The sequence below is a fragment of the Acomys russatus genome, chromosome 2, assembly GCF_903995435.1.
Source record: "Acomys russatus chromosome 2, mAcoRus1.1, whole genome shotgun sequence".
Lineage (NCBI taxonomy): Eukaryota > Metazoa > Chordata > Mammalia > Rodentia > Muridae > Acomys > Acomys russatus.
The window spans coordinates 43,769,567-43,790,512 of NC_067138.1; the positions used below are offsets into that span (position 1 = coordinate 43,769,567).

Below are 20,946 nucleotides of genomic sequence, written 5' to 3' on the forward strand. Positions count from 1 at the left end.
GGCCTGCCTGCCTGCCTGCTGCCATACTCTCTGCTGTGACAATCATGGACTCAGCCTCTGAAACTATAAAGCACCACAAAATGCTTCCTTCTATAAGTTGCTGTGTTCATGGTGCTTTGGCATAGTTGTAGAAAATAAGTGAGAGAGCCATAATCCTATGACTTTTTTGAGATAGAAAGAAATCATGTAAGTGTATGTTCACATATAATATTAGAGGAATATGCAAATTTTTTCCTATGTTTCTCTCTAAATGATATATTAGTAAATGTTTTTAGTTCTCTTTTATTTCCTCCTATCATTACTTTCTACAAGAAATGCCAATTAGCTCTGAAATCAATCGAAATGATTTAAACACCTTGCTCCATGAAATACAAATTGCTACAAATATTTTATCTTTAAATATGAAGGCCAGTCTTGTTTTTTACTTGAAGTATAGACAATAAAAATTACTATAAAATGAAAAAGAAAAAATATATTTTATTCACAAACTTATTCTAAATAGATATACTTCATTAGTTTTCTGAAAAAAATATGTATAATAAGAAGGCTATCTACTTTGATTTATTTCTCATGTTCACATACATGTCTGATAAAACTGCAATTTTTCTTCTCAAGTGTATAATTATAAATAGGATATCTTACAGGAAGGTGGAAACTTTTACATATTTACTGTGCTTAAAGACATTAATCTAATAAAGTAGAAATTAATTAAAATGTTATAAAATGAATAAATTAAAATAAATAAAATTTAAAAACCTCCCCACATACTATGCTTCTTCTCAACTTCATGATATATATATATATATATATATATATATATATATATATATATATATATATATATATATATCACATATATAAAACCATATATCATAGGCATACGTAGGCATAAGGTTATTATGTAGTTTAAATTCTGATTTCCTGTCTAAATATTGTGTAAACTCTGCTACTCAATTGTCTCCCTGTTATGTCAATATAGCAGCTTACAGCCAATCAATGAGCAGGGAAGAGAATAGGGTTGGACTTCCTGCCAGCCAGGCAAGAAGATGTTAGGGGGAAATTCAGAGGAGTTGGCCACCAAGAGAGGTCCAAGGAAAAGAAGGAAGGATCTGGAGCAGAGGAAAGGTACTAAAGAGCAAGTATCGTTGGGATGTTTGTGGGGAGTAAGACAAAATAGATAAAGAGTTAAAAACATCCTTAAACTGTTCAGATTGTGTTGTAAAGCCTTCTAAAAGCCTTGTAAAAGGGTCTCAATTATTTGTGTGATAGCTGGGTTAAGAAATATGCTTAAAAACACAAACACTGTTTTATAAAAATAATATCAACATGTATGTATCATATATAATATATATCATGTATCACATACACATATGTGCATAGATGTTATGTTGGGCTATCTAGTAGTGTATGGAAAACTTAGCAGTGGCCACAGCCTCATGAAAGAATGACTCTCCACTTCTCAGCAACCATCTGCTGTGAAGAGTTCCTGAGTGAAGAGAGAGGGCTGTGATGGCTGAGATATAACCTCCTCTATTGAAGCTGTGATTTTGCTATGTCTTGTGTAGTTAACCACACAGATGTGTAATCATGATATTGGTATCAATGTCATGTCAGGAAAACAGCTTTTTTCAACCTTCTTCCCTGTCTTCCAGCCCTCACATTCTTTCAGGCTTGTACTATACTTTAACATTATAGTTACCAACCCACCATAAAACTAGAGCTTTGAAGTGCAAATTTATACTATTCCTAAAAAGCAGAGACTTGAAAGTATGCTACTCTTCTTTTAACAGGAGATCCTTACTTAGACTGACACCTTATGTAGTGAGAATTTTGGTCTGGTTTGTTTTTTGTTTGTTTGTTTGTCTGTTTGTTTGTTTTAGTTTTTTGAACCTAGCTATGTTATATGATTATGTTTTGTTTTAATCACAGGTATGGGATAAGAGGCTGCCTGCATCTTATTTATCATGTGATTATGGTTTGCCTCAGGCCTTAGCAGGGCATGATCTTCACCAGCTGCAGATGATAGTGGCTGCTACTGCTCTCCCCGATGCTGCCCCCACTTCTGCTGTTTTGTCCTGCTGCTGGTTTGTCATGCCGCTACATTTGTCATTGCTGGATTTACTGGACTGCTAGATAGTCTGATGACAAAGACAGGAGATGTCAGGGTGCAAAAGAATAGCTCTACTGTTTCAGGATGTCAGCAAAATGTTTATTGTAGCTGCTGGGTTCCCTCCCCTTTGCTCCCAGAGGAAATTTCCTATATTTTCTTCTGTTTTCTTCTATATTCTGTCTCAAGAAAGGTTGAGAGAGAGGCTTAACAATTGGAAAGGTTGTGGATGGAAATGGAGAGATCTAAGATGCAACTGGAAAGGTTATGGGTAAAGGTTGAAATGCTTGGAAAGTGAATACCACTGGAAAAGGTAGAAACAAAAGGTTCAGTCATGGTGACTGGGCAGAAGGAAAAAGAAAAGAAGCCTGGGCTAGAAGGCAGATCACTGCCTTGTCCTACTCAGTTTGCCCACAACCATTAACTATGATTGTCTCATGAACTATCAGGGCTGTAATCTTTGCCAGCTGCAGATAATTTAATTCTGGAGTCTCTGGAGAGGGAATAAATGCTTGAGCCCAGAAAGAAAAGGGGGCACTCCAAAGAAGAAACATGGCTGTTCTTCCTGCTGGTCCCTGCTGCTCTGCTGGTGCTGGTGCTGGTGCTGGTGCTGGTGCTAGTGCTGGTGCTGCTGCTGCTGTTGCTGGTGGTGGTGGTGGTGGTGATAGTTTGTCAAGTGGTCAAGAGAAAAGAGACAAGAAGAAGTTGGACATATCCTGAGGAGATGAAGGTTGGGCTTACCCCAAGGAACTCAATGTCCTTAATCAGCAGGATATCAGTGCCCCCTATTCCATCTAACTTTTTATTTCCCCTATGAGGTATTAGAAGGCATTGGAGTAGAGAACAGAGGTAGATATAAGACTCTAAATAAAATAGATTAAAAATATGACAACATATTTTCCTATGCCAAGGAAACAAATCTTGAGCATCATATAATTTGTATGTGTTAAAATTAGGGAAAATAGTTATCTTTGAATTCATAGTTCTCATATCACCACAGGCACAAATCCACTTATTTATAGGCTTCTCCATCTTAAGATGTTGAAAATTAATGCTATAAAATGTATAACTTAAATATTTAATAGTTTTGTCATAGCATAGCAAGTCAGTATGCACTCAGAAATATCCCCCCTCCAAAAAAAAAAAAAAAGTGTTAGCAACAACATTGGAATAAATACGGTAATTTATAGTAAGTTACATTGTAGTGTGTGGAGCTGATTACAGAATTTACAATCTTAGAGAAGATAACAAACATAAAAATTGTATATTAATTCAATAGAATTAATGGCCAAATGTTCAATGAGTAGTGCAATTACTTACTACTTTAGTAGTTAAGAAACTCCCAGGAATCTATGAGGGTGACCCTTTCTAAGTCTCCTAGCAACAGGAGATATGAATCTCGAAATGGCTACTGCCTGTAAGCAGGCAAGACTTCAAATGGAGGGATTTGAGCAAGCCAGCCCACCCACAAAACCTTCAACCCAAAATTTGTCCTACCTACAAGAGGTGCAGAGATAAAGATGAGCAGAAATTGAAGGAATGATCAAACAAATACTGGCTCAACTTGAGACTTACCCTATGAGAGAGAGCCAATTCCTGACACTATTCAATTTTATTCTGCTATAATTGCAGACAGGTGTCTAGCACAACGGTCAGGGGGGAGGCTTTACCCGTCAGCTGATGAAAACATATACAGAAACCCACAGCCAACCATTAGGTGAATGAAGCTCAGGGAATCTCATAAAGGCTGCAATCCAAATGTATAGTTAATCAAATAATTAATTAAAGGAAGAAAAAAAGAAAAGAAATTAAATGAGTGATCATAAATGTCATAAACAATACGTTGCTTAGGCTTAAAACAAGGGCAAAATTGTGGTAAAGTGAATGAATGGGCATTATAATCAGAGGAAAATCATAAGAAAATGGCTTTGAAATATGTAGCCACGAAGTATGAAGGACAAAGAAACTGGCTTGGAAGCTTCATAATCTAGAATGCCAAAAGACAGACTGTGGCCAAAGTAGGAGTAAAGAATTTGTTCCTGTGCCAGGTGTAGTGGTAAACGCCTTTAATTTCAGCATTTGGGAGGCAGAGGCAGGAGATTGCTGTGAGTTTGAGGCCAGCCTGGTCTATAAAGCAAGTCTAGGACAGCCAGGGCTACCCAGATACCCTGTCTCAAAAAAATTAAAAAAAAAAAAGGAAGAAAAAAAAAGAGTTTGTTCCTGTGTCCTAGTTAAAAATATATTGGTAATTTGATCTGTATTAGTGTACTTGAGCCACTGGGGAATACATAAATATAGCCTGGAACTAATAGCCACATGCTTACTAACATAAGGATGAGAGAAGAAAAAGACAGGGATAGCCGATATAGCCAACGAGACAATAGCAGATACATATAGCATATGCAGAAGAAAAAATGTATAGTATAAGGCTTGTGAGTCTTTTTAGGAAAGAAAAGATGTTGGAAATTTCCCACAAGTCTCCTGTGAACAAACAAGTTATTTAAAGGATTATGGTAGCAATTAAATACAATTATTGTCTGCTGGTATTCATACAATTTGGTTATCCTTGTCCTAGACTAGTTGTTGACTGGAGGTTGTCTCTAATCAAAGGAATATGAAAAATAACAGTTCAGGAATATGAGTTCTGTGACTATGATGCATAAACCTGTGACACCTGTCCTACTGGAAGACTCTCTTTTGCTGACTTTGATGAAACAAGCTGTCATGCAGGGAGGCCCAGCGGACAGCTAGAAGAGGATTTCTTTAGTTTAAGAGCTCTGAAGAAGTAAAGCTGCCAAAGCCACAGCAATTGGATGCTAACTGAAGGATGAGTTGATATGCCTGGCAACATTGCAGTTAGAGTCTTGTGAGAGACAGTGAAACAAAGCCCTCAGCCATCCGCTGAGGTTCAAAATACCTCATGTTGAATACTATGCTGGTTAGTTTTTGTCGTCTTGACACAAACATGACATATCTAGGAAGAAAAAATCTCAGTTGAGAAATTGTTTGTATCAGAGTGTCCTATGAATGTGCCCGTGGGATACTTTTTTGATTACTGATTGATATGAGACATCCAAACCCACTGGAGACAGTGGGGCCCATAGGCAGGTAGTCCTGGACTGTGTAAGAAAGCAGGCTGAGCAAGCCGGGGGGGGGGGGGGCAAACCAGTAAGAAGAGTTCTTCAGTGGTCTCTGCTTTCTTTCCTGGCTCTGAGTTCCTAACTTTACTTCTTATCCTGACTTCACTCTGTAAACCCTTTGCTCCAGAAATTGTTTTAGTCAGCGTTTTATGACAGCAATAAAAAAAAAATCAGGACAAGTTATTTTTCAGTTTTATTTTGTGTTTTATCTGTGGTGTGTTCAATATATCCAGTTCTCTCATGCTGGACCACATAATACTTCAGTGGGGCAAAAGTATGCAAATTCCAATTTTCTTTTTTTTTTTTTTATTAATTTATTCTTGTTACATCTCAATGTTTATCCCATCCCTTGTATCCTCCCATTCCTCCCCCCCCCATTTTCCCATTATTCCCCTCCCCTATGACTGTTCCTGAGGGGGATTACCTCCCCCTATATATTCTCATAGGGTATCAAGTCTCTTCGTGGCTACCAGCTGTCCTTCCTCTGAGTGCTACCAGGTCTCCCCCTCCAGGGGACATGGTCAAATCTGAGGCACCAGAGTACGTGAGAAAGTCATATCACACTCTCCACGCAACTGTGAAACAAATTCCAATTTTCATGAAGGAAGGAGCTATAGGCAAAGAAAAAACCAGCAGTGCTTGCTTTCTTGATGAGCCAATTCTTAAACTTTCCCTCCATTCCAGAGATGTCTCCTCACTAAAGTAGGAATGGGAATTAATTGGTAAGTCTGGTGTGACTTAAGCTATATTGATACTTAAGAAAAAATATTCCTATCTGTGCCTCCTATTTCTCAGATGACAGAATGATGGTTCTCAGAGTACCAATGTCATGTAAGATTGAAAGATGTTGATCTTCTGGGTTAGAAAAGATGGTTCTCATGGGCTCACAGCAAAGTTCTATCCAAAGTAGACCAGAATGAAACAACTGACATTTTTAGATGCTCATTTCATGCCAAGTCTCTAAACACTTTACACTTACTAACTTACTTGATTGCCTTTACACTATATAAAGTTTCATTATTTCCATTTTATAGATGATAAAAGAGACAAAGAGATGAAAATAACTTGCCAGTGTTTCGAATGTAACTTAAGCGGCACAACCTGGGGACAAGCCATGGCAGTCAATTTTAGAGTCATTACTTTTACTTATTAGGAATGACTTGACTATTGACTGGCTGATGGTAAACATCTCCCCACAGGCAGAAATTTTCACTGGTAAGTGTGGTCAAACCTGTTTGGTGTGCTTGAAAGTTTGGTGTGTCTGCTGATCTTTTATAGCTGCTGCAATATTGTAACAAGGAGCATGTCTATAAGTTTTTGTTTTATTTTTGACATTACAATATAATTTCATTAATCCCTTCCTTTGCCTTCCTCCAAATTCATGGCCTCATTTCTCATTGATTGTTGTTACCTTTGTACATGCTGTGTTTCTGTGTGTGTGTGTGTGTGCGTGCACACACACACACACACACACACACCTGTCTTTGTACGCATGCCTGTATGTATATATGTATATACATATGTATATATTTATAAATCTGTGTGAATACAGATATATTCCTAAATTTAAGGTGCTCAGCCTATATAATGTTACTTGTATAGATGCTTTCAGGGATGACCACTTGTTATTGCATAACTAATTGGGGAAGATTATTACCTCCTGTTTGCAACTTTCTGCAGTTGTTTATAGTTCTTTGGTTAGTGTTGAGGCCTCATGGGGTTTTCCCCCATGCACTTTGGCATGTTTATTGGTGTTGTCCTTGTTCAGCTCATGTTTAGGCAGTCATGGTGGTGAGACTTTATGGATATAGCCTCTGACATTACTAGGAGACATAATCTCAAAGCAAGCTCCCTAATCCTCTGGCTCTTACAATCTTTCTGCACCAAGAGGCCTCAACTCACAGAGAACTACAGGCTCCTGAGGATTGCTATGAGTGGGTAAAAATAATGGGTCTTCCTCAGGGAAAAGTGCCCCAACTTGTTATCCAATATTAAGTGGTCAGCCATGGAAATATATATACAAATACAAATAACAATATAAAAAGTGAGGAGGTTATATTTATGAACACATACACAAATATACATATATATTTTCCTCAGTTTTATTTGGGCCCCTACCAAGGTATTATTCATCCCAAATCAGTTAGAAGAATACTTAAAAAGAGAACAATGCCCCATTTCTCTTAAGGGGGCTTGGGTAGGGGATGGGGATATGAGTGTTTATTTTCATTGGGAGTGGGTTATAAGTTACTATTGATCTTATTCAGAAAAAAAACGAGGTTGAACTCAGGAGATTTCCCTATTTCTCTTCATCTTCTTAGGTATGGAGATAGGTGTCAAAAAGAAAGAAGGGTAAATATAGAAAATATATAAGGATGACAGAACAAAAAGTAGATTATTGAGCCTACTCCTCAATTAATGACTTAACTGTAACTCACAAACAAGGTTTTTTTAAAATTTTGTTTGTTATTGAATTTTTATATTGATGCAAAACAAGTTCAATTTGATACATTGGTATAGATTGCAAATTCACTATTTTCACTACTCCAATAGGAAGTAGTGTTTCCATATAACTCAATTACAATACAAGGTTTACTTCCAATACTTTGAAGGTGCTATTGCAAGCTATTTAGAATAATTAAGTAATAGAAGTTAATTGTTAGTTGATCAACTCATGGCCATGTGAATTATTAGTCAATTCCTCACAGCAATATACACCTAGGTTTAACAGATAGATATGATTCTATACACATATAAGGTAAAAATAATTAGATAAGGTCTACAGATACCTACAGATACCTACACATTCTGGCATTTAAAGATATTTTTATGATTTTAAGGATCTTTTGACAATAAGACAGATTAACTTCTGGCAACACCCAGTCTACCTCATAAAAGATGATGAGGATCAAAGACCCTCCTAATGAAGATGGCTTCAAATGTGGCAAACAAGCCACTGGGCAAAATGACTGCATTTATGCTATAGACTGAATTCAGCCTAAAAGTGGCCATGCTTGGATACAGGCAGAGTTAACAACCAAACTCTGCCAAGACAAGGTAAGCAAATCATCACTAGTGCCTGCCTCACAAATATGTCTGTCAGATATATTGGGCCAGAAGGCTGAAGATGATGCCCCAACATTATAGAGAATTTTGGGTGACTAGCCAGGTATCAAACTATCTCTGTTATCTTCTCATTTGGGAAGCTGCTATCTTGAACTCCCTGCATTCTAAGGTAATTAATTGTATTCCTTCTCAAGTCTCTGATGGGGTTAAAGACCAGGTAGCTTATTATTTACAATTAACCTTAGTTGTTTAGGGGTTAAGATGTTTTTATGTCTAGATAGATTTTAGGTTCATAGAAATAAGATATGATAGATACTGATTCACGTTCAGAGTAATAGATTCACCAGGGTAGAAAAAATGTTTTCTCCAAGGTTACCAAACACAAAATGGCAAAACATTATGAATGTTACATTTATATCATTCTTAATTGTTTTGTGGTCCTTCTTGCTGTAGATAGTTTATTGTATATATGTGTAATATTATAAATGTATACATAAAAGTAAAAAATAAAATAAAAAAAAACAAAAAAATTGAAAATCTAGTAAGATCAACAAATAGCTAAATGTAAGGCCTGAAACTGGGGGTGATTTTAAAAAACATAATCTCATAAGCACAAACAACAAATGCAATACCAGACATGTGGGATTATATTAAACTAAGATGGCATTGCATAACAGAGGAGACAATCAAAGTACTGAAGAGGTAACACACACAATGAGGAAAATATTTGTGTTTTCATTTACTGTTGTGTGGATTACTATGACAGTGCATATATATTTTAGAGATAGAAGCTCACTTACAGATTCATCCACTTCCAGCCAGACCTTCATCTTGTGCTGATGCATTTTCAGTGTGCATCGCAGTACCTGGCACATAGTAGAATCATTAAATATTTACTGACTAGACGAGTATGAGATAAGATTGACACTGGTCTATTAAATGTTACTGTTTGCAGTTTATTCAAATGTCTGTGAAATACAGCATTGCAAACTGATTTCATATTTATGAAGCTCATGTACTTTAGTAATATGCACTCCTTTGTAAATGCCTCTTTTTGTTATTTTGCTTTTGGAGCTATATCCTATTTAATTTGTTTTTTATCTCTCTTATACCAATGATTCTCCAGTGACCTGCTTTTGAAAAGCAAGAATGTCCTTGTTTGTATATGAATAATTCATTTGCATTTTGTTCCACCCACCAATTTTACTGACATTGAAATGTGGCATAATTAAGCATATTTTCATTAATATTAAAGCTATGTAAAAACAGGGCAGAAGCCTATTTTACATTAATAAAAGGCCTTATCAATGCATGATAATTTTATATTATCAAAATTAGTAATGCAGAAATGCAAATGTGGGTCTACAAAGGTTCTAAAACTTGTTCTCACTGGAAAGTAGTTATTCCTAGGACTCCTATAAGCTTCTGTTGAATTATACTGATGTGGTAGGTTTGCAAACTTTGAGTGAGTCACTCTACCGCTCGCTTTCCATATGTGAAAATTAAGTAACTTACACTAGAAAATGTAGAAAATGTCTACAATTTCTCTTCCTTCAACTTCCTGAATAAATAACCAACTGAAAGGTTTGTATTTGAGTAAAATATCATATAATGGATAAAAATAAAGTAATCCAAACTACTTTTAATATTAGAATTTGTGACTGAATGTCACAAAGGACCACAGATAATAATGAATTGTGACTTCTGATATAGTCCTCAGGTCCTGTGAAAGATAACTTTTCTCAATATAAATAGCACATGAATAGAAACACAGTTGGAGTCTATATTAATCAGTATGTAAACTTTGATTCCAGTTGTGTCAATATCAACAGCTTAGATCCTGTTAAATTTGACATTGAGCTATCATAACCACATAAAATTCCACTGTTGTTTCTCATATACTCACATTTAGACAAGTAAGTATAGTTTAAAAAGAAAAGCATTTAAGTAGATTAAGAAAGTGTAAAAGCAGGTGATTAGAGTTTTAGTTTAAAACTTTTAGAGTTTGGAGTTCAGAAATACATCCTGTCTCAAATGAATAATGAATAATAAATAAAGTTGAAAACAATCTAGGAGGATATCTGATATAGACCTCTGGCCTCAGCGTGCGCATATGTGCATCGAAACATCCATATACAAGTGAACACATATATAAACACACACAAACACACACATACACACACACACACAAACACAGACAGAGACAGACAGAGACAGACAGACAGACAGACAGACAGACAGACAGAGAGGGAGAGAGAAACCCAATGTGTAATTTAATCATAATTTGTAACAACCTGCACAAGATGCAGCATAATATCAACCACGTAACTTGGACTATCATTCAGTTCCCCATGCTCAAGTTTCTTTAGCTTCCTCTCTGCTCTCCTCTTTGTACTTCTTCCCATCTTTGTTACAGCATCAGGAGAGGAGTGGCACAGAGGATTCTGCACTCACTTGCAGCTTAATGGACAAGAAGACAGGTATACCTGCAGCTGTAAAAATTCATTATAAATTACGGGCAACTGAGAGTTAATCATACATAAAATTTGTCATCAATTTTCCAAAGACCATGGAGCATGTTGTCCAGTTCACTGAGGTAACATGGCGTCTGTCAGGAGACCCAGAACCCATTCTTTTGTTATCCCTTTCCCAAGCATTGGGAATAGTGCATGCAATCCATGGATAGAAAGCTAATAGAGAGTCAGGAGGCCCAGATTCCATTAAGATTCCCCGCAACTGCAAGCATCACTCCACTTCAATTGTCTGTCCTATAAATTGGATACAGTGCATACTGCCTACAAGTCTCTGCAGAATTCGAAAGGTCTAAATGAGTTATTATGTGTAGAGTGGTTGATACTCCTGAGGAAAAAGAAGTGCATACTTCAAGACAAAATGCTCCACCTTAAGTGCTACAAACAACTTCAGTGCTTTGCAATACAACAAAAGAAATTTCAGAATCTTTGGATATCTTTCCTTCTCTTTTCTTTGAAAAATTTTGCTACAAAAGGCACAGATTGACAAAGTTTATCTTCTATTCTAATTAAATATCAGGATGGCAGCAAGAATCAATGTTTTCATAGCCATGAGGCAGCCAGTAGCATCCAGAACAAAGTCTAAATCTTAGAGGAGGATTTCACTGATAAAAGGCATGCCAGCCTTAGCAGGCTTCATCTACAACATTGCAAGGAAAATATAAAATAATGCATAGATAATATCTGTCTTGGACACCATTAAATTGCTGTACATATCTCATTGCCTATTTATGAGAACCCATGCCTTTCTCTTAATATTACATGCAGGTAGGAGAGTTAAGCCTCCCAATCACATAGCAAAGAAAATGTCAAAATAACTCAGCATAATGTGATTCCCTGAAACAAAGTAACACTGAGACAATATGTATGAAGTAGGAGATTGGACCATCTTCCAGATGGTGATTAACACATCGCAAGAGCAATAGAAGGGAAGTCATGCCCTGGAGTAAAGTATAAACTAATTTGATTGAGTTTCTGTGAATAAGCAGCATTAAACAGAGGTCAGATTATTAGAACAAAGATATGTCACACATATCAAATTTATCCTGATGGAAATTAGGAGGCAGGATTTATTTTCATACAGAGAAATAAATGAAAATATCACCCTGCACAGTAATATTTTAATCACAAGTATATTCAGAAAATCATCTCATCTTTTAAATACAAGAAATATCTGAATTTTATTCATTTTAAATATGTGTTTTCTTTTTAAATTACATGACTAAATTTGTTTGGGATGAAGTCCGTACATGTGATTCAGGTACCTGTGGAGGTCAGAGGCAAAGATTCCTGCTGGAGCTGGAATTGCACACAGCGTGCTCGGAACCAAACTTGGGTCTTCTCTAGTGTCTAAAATTTGCTAATTTTGACTTCATTTTCTTTGCCTTGTTAGGAGAAACAATATTTTCACTGAACAACTGATTGCCTTGTAGAACAGGATACAATAAGGAAATAACGAGTTTAGACACAAGCTCAGGGCTTAGGCAGTTAAGAACTGGCTTTTGGTCTTTCAGCTTTGTAAGGTAGGTCATGGGCCATTGCATGCAGACATGAGGATCTGAGTTCAGATACATATGAAAATGGCACAGTGGTTCCAGTGCCCTGCAATAGATTAGAAACAAAGGCAGAAACTTGTTAATGGCTCCTTATTCTGGCACTCATGATAGTGAAAAAAAAGAATGAAAATTGAGGACCAGCAACTAATGTTATCCCCTGACCTCCATGTTTCTGAGAGTCATCTTCACTCACAGCACGCACACACACACACACACACACACACACACACACACACACAGAGAGAGAGAGAGAGAGAGAGAGAGAGAGAGAGAGAGAGAGAGAGAGAGACAGAGACAGAGACAGAGACAGAGACAGAGACAGAGACAGAGACACAGAGACAGAGAGACACAGAGACAGAGAGAAAGAGACAGAGAGAGACAGAGACGGACATAGAGACAGATCCACTACATGCTTAACAGTGTTATAAGGAGGGGAATAAAATAGCTCTCTATAGGAATATGGCTTTTTATTATACCTAACACATACATAAGAATGCTGTAAAGAGGGAAATAAAAATAATTCTGCATGTGTAACTTTTTCCTATGTTAGCCATTTACATTGGAGTACTATTTAAAAAATTCCCATCAACACTTTTTTTTTTTTTACTGCTGTGCTATTAAAATGACAAAAATGTAAATTTCTGCTTTGTTCTTAAAACTAAAGCAAAATTCACTAAATCTCAGGATTTAAGATCCACGTGCAAGTATCAAATCTATTTTAATATACTGGCAATGAACAATTAGAATATGAATTTAAAAACTGATTTGCAACATTGAGTACCACTGGCAGTACAATGCATAGGAATGAATATAACCAAAAAAATAAATAAAGTGCAATGCATGTGAACCAAAGAGTATAAAACACTGGTGGAGGAAAACTAAGGTCCACATAATTGTTAATTTTATATTAAGGTCAATTCTGCCAAAATCGAAAATATATTCATTATAGTCAGAATTAAAATTGTAGTTGTCTTTATATAAGTGTTTAATCGGTTAATGCTAGTATTTATAAAGGAATGAAAACAGCTTGGAATAAAGTTTTAATGAAAAGCAATCAGATTATTTGTTGCTTTAGACACTATAAAAACACGGCAATTAAACAGAATGAGATTGGCATCAGGGTCGACACATCAATTAATGGAGGATTACGAGACTACAAACACATACACAATTGCTGCGTTGTGACTCAATTTTCAACACAGATGCCAAGAAAAGACAATGAGACAAGTTCATGAAACCCGGAAAAGTGGTGCTGGTCCTGGCTGGACGCTACTCCGGACGCAAAGCCGTCATCGTGAAGAACATCGATGATGGCACCTCAGACCGCCCTTACAACCATGCCCTGGTGGCCGGGATTGACCGCTATCCCCGAAAAGTGACAGCTGCCATGGGCAAGAAGAAAATCGCCAAGAGGTCAAAGATCAAGTCCTTTGTGAAAGTTTATAACTACAATCACCTCATGCCCACCAGGTACTCTGTGGATATCCACTTGGACAAGACTGTTGTCAACAAGGATGTCTTTAGAGACCCAGCCCTAAAACGCAAGGCCCGGCGGGAGGCCAAGGTCAAGTTTGAGGAACGATACAAGACAGGGAAGAACAAATGGTTTTTCCAGAAGCTTCGCTTTTAGGTATATTTTCATTTCCATCATTAAAAATTAAAAAAAAAAAAAAAAAGACAATGAGACAAAGGCCGTGTTTTCAGTAAACAACTAGAATATGGTAGCTGGATGTGTATGTGCTGTAAAATAAAGTGCTTTGACCAAATACATTGATAAAAATACAAACTTCGTCATTAACCTAATTACATGAGCTGAATTTCCAAATTTTATAAGGGGACATAGGAGGAAATTGTCATGAACTTCAGCAGATCTAACCCTGGGACATTAAATTATAAAGCACATTGGTCCTTCAAGAAAAGAATTGCTCATCCACCATTATGGCTACATTTCTTACATGACAGTGCTTAACACACATCTTCCATGAACTCTGAACATATGTCCAGCTTAAGTATCACTGGCATCCTTGCCTATTGCCTTCCTTAGGCCTTTGCATCACGAAGCCAGTGTTCTGCACATGTCAGTGTGAAGACTAGGGCTGAAGTTCTATTTCAGGGAATTGTTAACCTAAAGGGGGACTGACTATGAAGTCATTTTTTCTTGCATCTAGGTTGTGTTTTCTATTTCCAGTTTAAATATAACCTTCAGATTTTAAAGATGAATTATGATGATGAAAATGAAAGATAACTACTTGAAATAGTTTTTTCATTGTTCATCCTGTCACGCAGATGCAGCCCTCCGACAGGTAATCAGAGCTTTAGGAGTCTCCTGCTGGATTTATCTTCCTCCCTAATGACCTATTAGTTGCAATGATTTGCTGTACTTCTATTTCATGTTTCAGTAGCAATGATGCACTTTCAAATTTGCATAACAAAGTGACCAAGCGAGCAATAAAACTTTTTGGAATTAACCAGAGCTTGTCAAAATAATTCAATATTTCAACTTCCTATTCTTAGTAATAATAAAACATATCTACATTGTACAGTTAAATTTACATACTTTCTCTAACAGAGACTTCACTTCACTACAAATGCTATTCTTCTAATCACCACCATTGTTGATCATTGGCAGTTAGCACAATGGTCTTTAACATGGTACTATAATTTTTCTTCCTATGATGCAGGCTTATTTAGTTTTGAATTATTGTGAATTCAAGTAATTGTCGATTTACTTCTCTGGTTAGAGTAGTCAATACTAAGAACTTTCAGTGATATACACTCTACACATTTTCTAAGTTCGAATTATATTACATTATTGAAATAATTTTATTTACTGCATCCTGTTAGATATTTCATGAGAAATTTCCCAAATTGAATGTCTTGTTTTCATGTCTGAAAGGCATAGATTGATGCTCTCAAAAGTACAGATTGGATAAAATAATGAAGGCAACAAGTCACTGTGTGGAAAAGATTGTTACTGCAATGCTGTGTGCTTCCCAGAGACCCAACATCTGCACACATGCACACACCCATCTTCACATAACAGTAAGTGGCATTTGAAAGACTTGCCTATCATTTCATGTTCTCAGTCATAGTTTCTCCAGCTTATAACTTAAGTATTTGCATCTACCCTTACTCTTATCATTGTTTCTCCCTTCAAAAATCTATTTTAACATTTTATGTGGATTTACTTTTTTCATATGTTTTCATTACTTTCCTGTCTTGTTCTATTTCTATACATATTCTGTCTTCTCCCTTCATTATGTCCAAGCATCCCTTCCTCCTCTGCATGCTACTTCTCCTTGTCATTAGCACTTGCCTTTCATCTAGTTTTTAACTTCCAGCAGCATTTTAACAACTCTTCTCTTTTTATTTAATATCTTCTCTTGGTATTGACCTTATTTCAAAGAAATGTTTATTTTCAACAACCAAACTAGTGACCGTTCCTAAGTGTGCTTTCTGAAGTCTCTCTTATTGTAAACACAGCCCTTGAACACAACAACTACAACAAAGATTCTACTCCACAAATCAGTCCAATAAATCCCCAGGAAGTCAAAGGAAAAAGTTGAAGAAACCCATAGGTGACTGCTGCTCCCTGAAGCACTAGTCCCTGCCAGAACTGCTCCCAGGAATGCCAATCCCTGGCAAAGATAGAGAGGCAAATCTCAACTCTCTTTTTACTGGCCAGAATGTCCTTTTTTTTTCAAATGCAACTATATAAGCAATAACTAAAAACATTGAAAATAGCAAAAGCCACACCTTAAAAGAAATGAGCCCAGACATGTCTTTCTGTGTGTGTGAGTGTGAATGTAAGTGTGTATATGTGGGTATGAGAGAGAGAGACAGAGAGAGAGAGACAGAGACACAGAGACAGAGATGCAAACACACGTGCACACACACACACACAGAGAGAGAGAGAGAGACAGACAGACACAGAGAGATAGAGAGAGACAGAGAGAGACAGAGACAGAAAGCAAGAGCATTTGTGTAAGTACATTAGTATGTGGGCCCAATGGTCAACTGCTATTCTTTGTTCTTCTGGAGTCAATCACTTCTTTTTGTATCATGGCATCTTAACATTTTCTGTAATTTGTGTCTTCCTAATTAGGCTAGTGTCACTTGCCACTAGCCTGCAGAAATCCGTCTGTTTCTGGTTCCCTAGCACCGAGACTACAAACGTCCTCTGCCTCTTTACCTTCATGTAAGGGATCAAATTCCAGGCCTGATGCTTACATAGCAAACACTTTAGCAACCGACCAACCCAGCTAGCATCCACAACTTGACACTAATAAAGCAGTTTTCCCTTTCAGCATTGCTTTCCTCAGAGAAGTGCTAAGAAGGCCACGTCTAGCCTGTATTTTACCTCCTGCTCCTCTTCTCCACAGCACAAGGAGCACAGGTCAGTTGAGAAGCCAGCATTCAATGGAATTTAAATGCATGCTCACCACTGTCCCCATCTCTTTGTTACTAACACCATTTCAAAAGAAGTACAAGAAAAATTATAATGATCTCAACTTTAAAACATGAAAACCATTGAAGTGATGATTATGTTTGTTCATTTGATGTAATTGCTGCACTATGCACACACATATTTTTATTAATATTGTGAACAGACTACACAGGCATGTGTTTGAGTGTAAACATAATATACAAATAATATGAAGTGCCTACTATGACACTATAGCTCTTCCTAACCTATCGATAAAATTCTTTCTTGTTTGTGGCTTTGGGCTTCTGGTTTCTACAAGGCTACCTTCAGTCCTGGCAGTCAAACAGACTGCTAGTCATAGGTACTGTGCTGGTTAAGCCCCTGGGGAATCTGCAGTTCCTCCTCTGATCATTTCAGTTCCTCACAGAAGCTTTATTCTGGAGTATGAATCACTGTCCTGTTCCATGAGTAACACTGATAGGCACTGCTCAGTTGACTAGAATGATTTTGGTGTCTTAAAGATCTTGTGAACACAGAAAAACTAACATCCTAGGAATTGATGGCAATGCTAACACCTTGAGCCCAGAGAGCAATTGTTTGTAGTTAAAGTAGTTAAGAATGTTGTGTAATGTAGGTAAACTCTGGTCTATTAATTTTAACAATTTAATTATTGTTTAAAATAGTTAATATAGACTATGGTTGTCAAATGCGTGAAGTAGTGTGTGGTATGCCATATGATGGAAGAATACCAAACCAGTATGAAAGTATTTATCACACCTATGCTTGAAAATTGGTCCCAATCTAGCCTGGCGGTGGTGGCGCACACCTTTAATCCCAGTACTTGGAGGCAGAGGCAGGCGGATTGCTGTGAGTTTAAGGCCAGTCTGGTCTACAAAGCAAGTCCAGGGCAGCCAAGGCTACACAGAGGAACCCTGTCTCAAAAAAGAAAGAAAGAAAGAAAGAAAGAAAGGAGAAAGTAAGAAAGAAAGAAAGAAAGAAAGAAAGAAAGAAAGAAAGAAAGAAAGAAAGAAAGAAAAAAGAAAATTGGTCCCTTGGTCCCAATCCTTGGTCTGCTCATAACCAATTAATGTATCTGTTGGCACCTAAATAAGCAATGACAAAGTATTCAAACATGTAAATATTTCTTACAATTTTTTGTTTCTCTCTGTATCTGTCTCTGTCTGTCTCTGTCTGTCTGTCTGCCTGTCTCTCTCTCTCTCTCTCTGCCCCCCCCCGCCATGTGTGTGTGTGTTTGTGGGTGTGGGTGTGTATCTGGGCACAGGTGCAGGCACACATACATGCATGCATATGGAGGCCAGAGACAACTTGGAATGTTATCTTCAGAAAGCCTACTTACCTCTTTTGAGACAAGATCTCTCAGTGACTTGAAACTAGTTTAACTGGCTAGTCGGACAGTGAATCCCAGCGAACCTCTGTCTCCATTTCATCCACATTGGGAGGATAAGCCAATCATCATGTCCAATACTTTAAATGGATAAGAGGATAAAACTCAGGTTTTCACACCTTCAAGGCAAGTGACTTCCTGACTCAGCCATTCTCTTTAGCATCTTAGTCTTATCTGTAATCATGAAGTCAGTCTGTGCTATGATTCTATTCTTTCTCTTTTACAGAGGAAGTAGCATAAATTTAAAAAGGCAGAACAATAAAATAGATTTTAAGTTTTTTGAGTACTAAGGTTTAAATTAATATTTGTGAACTACTTTGGTGTTCTAAAGCAAAATGCATATCGTCACTATCTAACCTTCACAGTAACATTTGGAATGTAAACCCTGTACACAGGTGGCCAACAGAGCATTTATATTTAGTGCCAATTATTAAAGGAAAATATAGGACTACTTGAATGAAATAGATTTTAATTATTTAAAATGTTTAGAAGTTAATTTCTATGGCAATAATTTACTGGGATTCCCCATAATGTCATTAAGAAGCAAGTCACCACAGTTAAATTCACCACTGTTTAAAGATACCATGAATTGGCTAGACCTGAACAGGGGGTCTAGGTTTACTGCATGCATTGTTCTTGGTTGATACAGTAGTTTGTGCAGGACCCCTGGGTCCAGATCTGCCAGCCTTGCTGGTCTTCTTGTAGGGTTCCAGGACTCTCTGGGTCCTTTTACCTCCCCATTCTCCCAGACCTCTGTTAACTAGAGTCCCAATATCAAGTCCCAGCATCTGTCCCAATCCCCCCATGATTAAAGTCTCCCAGAAGACATCCATGTTGATCTAGCCAATGGATAGTGCATTCTCCACAGTTGTGTGGAGAGCAGGGACTCACTCTGGCACGACTCTGGTGCCCCCTATTTGACCACTTCTCCTTGGTGGTAAGTCCTGATGGCACTCAGAGAAAGAGGAAGCAGGCTATCTGGGTAAGACCTGATAGGCCATGATCATATGGTGGGGAGGAGGTCCCCTTCTGTCATAGGCCTAGGGGAGGGGAAAGAGGGAGGGAGGGGAATGGGAAGATACAAGTGAGAAGATAGAAATCTGGATGTAATCTAAATAAAGTATTTAAATAAAAAATAGCATGAATTGTAGTGAATTTGTGAAAAGTCATCTTTTTAAATAAAAAAAAATGCTTGTTGTTACTGGATATTTACTTAGGCAATAAAATTAATAGCAGAGCTATTTTCTTTTCTTTTCTCAAGATGAGATGGAAAAATCACACTGAAGAGTAAATTTAAAATTATAATTATTAGCCGGGCATGGTGGCCCACGCCTTTAATCCCAGCACTTGGGAGGCAGAGGCAGGTGGATCGCTGTGAGTTCAAGGCCAGCCTGGTCTACAAAGTGAGTCCAGACAGCCAAGATAACATAGAGAAACCCTGTCTCAGAAAAAAAAGAAGATAAAAATTATAATGATTACCAGTCTCTTTCTGTAGTCTCATGGTGCACAAGAGGGAAGGAGCACTGTAGCTCTGATCTAGTTAATGCATTCAAGTAGATATGAGAAAATTTGTTAAATGACTTTCTTCTAGGGCAGAATATCACCAGAACATGTAGGTAGCAAGTCAGGGTATAGTTCAACAATGCCAAGCTCAATGTTCTATCCACTCCCGATAATAGGAGGAGCTTATGAAGAACAGGGATGTGATATAGGCATCCATAGTGTGCTCCATAAACTACTTAGTGTAAATATGTGCCAAGGTTGGCAGTAAGAGCTACTGGATGTGCTTATTCAAGTGGCAGGTCCCAGTGGAAGGTATCTAATGGATAAACATGTGGAAATAATCTATATTGACTTCCTCAATCAGGAGATCAAAGATGGCTACCTGCTTGCTGAATCTTCAATGAGAATATTTTCCACCAACATCTCTATGCTTGAGACACAAACCAAGAAAAATAAAATTTACTATTCCTGCTTTATTAAAAAAAATCATGTGGGAGCATTAAACATGCAGCCAAGGACCCTATGCAATAATAGTCATCTCCACTAATTAAATCCTAATTTGTAGTTTTAAGATTTTTCCCACCCCATTAACTGCAGAAGCAAGTATTTCCTGTTTCTTCCACTCACTAAATGTTATCTGCCTTGCCCAACCAGGCCAGGGTAATTGGAAACATAGGTGAAGATGATCATATAAAGTTAAAAAGCACCCCATTGGGATCAGTATGACTCTAATGCTCTACATCCCAAGTACTTGAGAACTGTAACTTGTTATCCAGTGTGATAACCTATGATTTGTTGCTTCTCTCCATCATATATATATAGTAAGTTGCAGAAGCCATAGTTCACAGATGAGAAAACCACAGAGAGGCCGAGTGACAGGCACAGGTCTCAGGACATTGTGGAGCTGGTGCTGAAAGTCTAGTCCAAGTCCAACAGCTTTTACTTAAGTTAGACAGTACATATGTAATAAGGATTTAACTACCCCCTATCATTTTATTAAATCAAATCCCATCATAAATTCTCCCAGCATGTATGCATTGTTTTCATTGTTCTTAAATTTTATTTTAAAAAATAAATATGAACCAATTGATTAACTTAGAATAATACCTTGTCATGTTGGACAATCAGAAACTAACATGTGTGGCATAATTTTATACCATCCTGTCAGTCTCTTAGTCTTCTTTTCTTCCAGATTTCCAGAGTTATAATCAC

General features: G+C 37.2%; 2 protein-coding genes across 3 annotated transcripts in view; one reads left to right on the forward strand and one right to left on the reverse strand.

Annotated features, from left to right (window-relative positions):
- Positions 1-20,946, reverse strand: part of Nkain3 (sodium/potassium transporting ATPase interacting 3) — a 606,811-nt gene that overhangs the window by 465,866 nt on the left and 119,999 nt on the right. The gene's annotated exons all lie outside the window — the stretch shown is intronic.
- LOC127202198 (60S ribosomal protein L27-like) lies at positions 13,632-14,081 on the forward strand. The gene has a single exon (XM_051160850.1). It carries the CDS (start codon positions 13,632-13,634, stop codon positions 14,028-14,030), a length of 399 nt encoding a protein of 132 aa, XP_051016807.1. The 3' UTR covers positions 14,031-14,081.

Coding starts and splice junctions, on each gene's coding strand:
- LOC127202198 (XM_051160850.1), top strand. CDS start 13,632: ATGAAACCCGGAAAAGTGGTGCTGGTCCTGGCTGGACGCTACTCCGGA.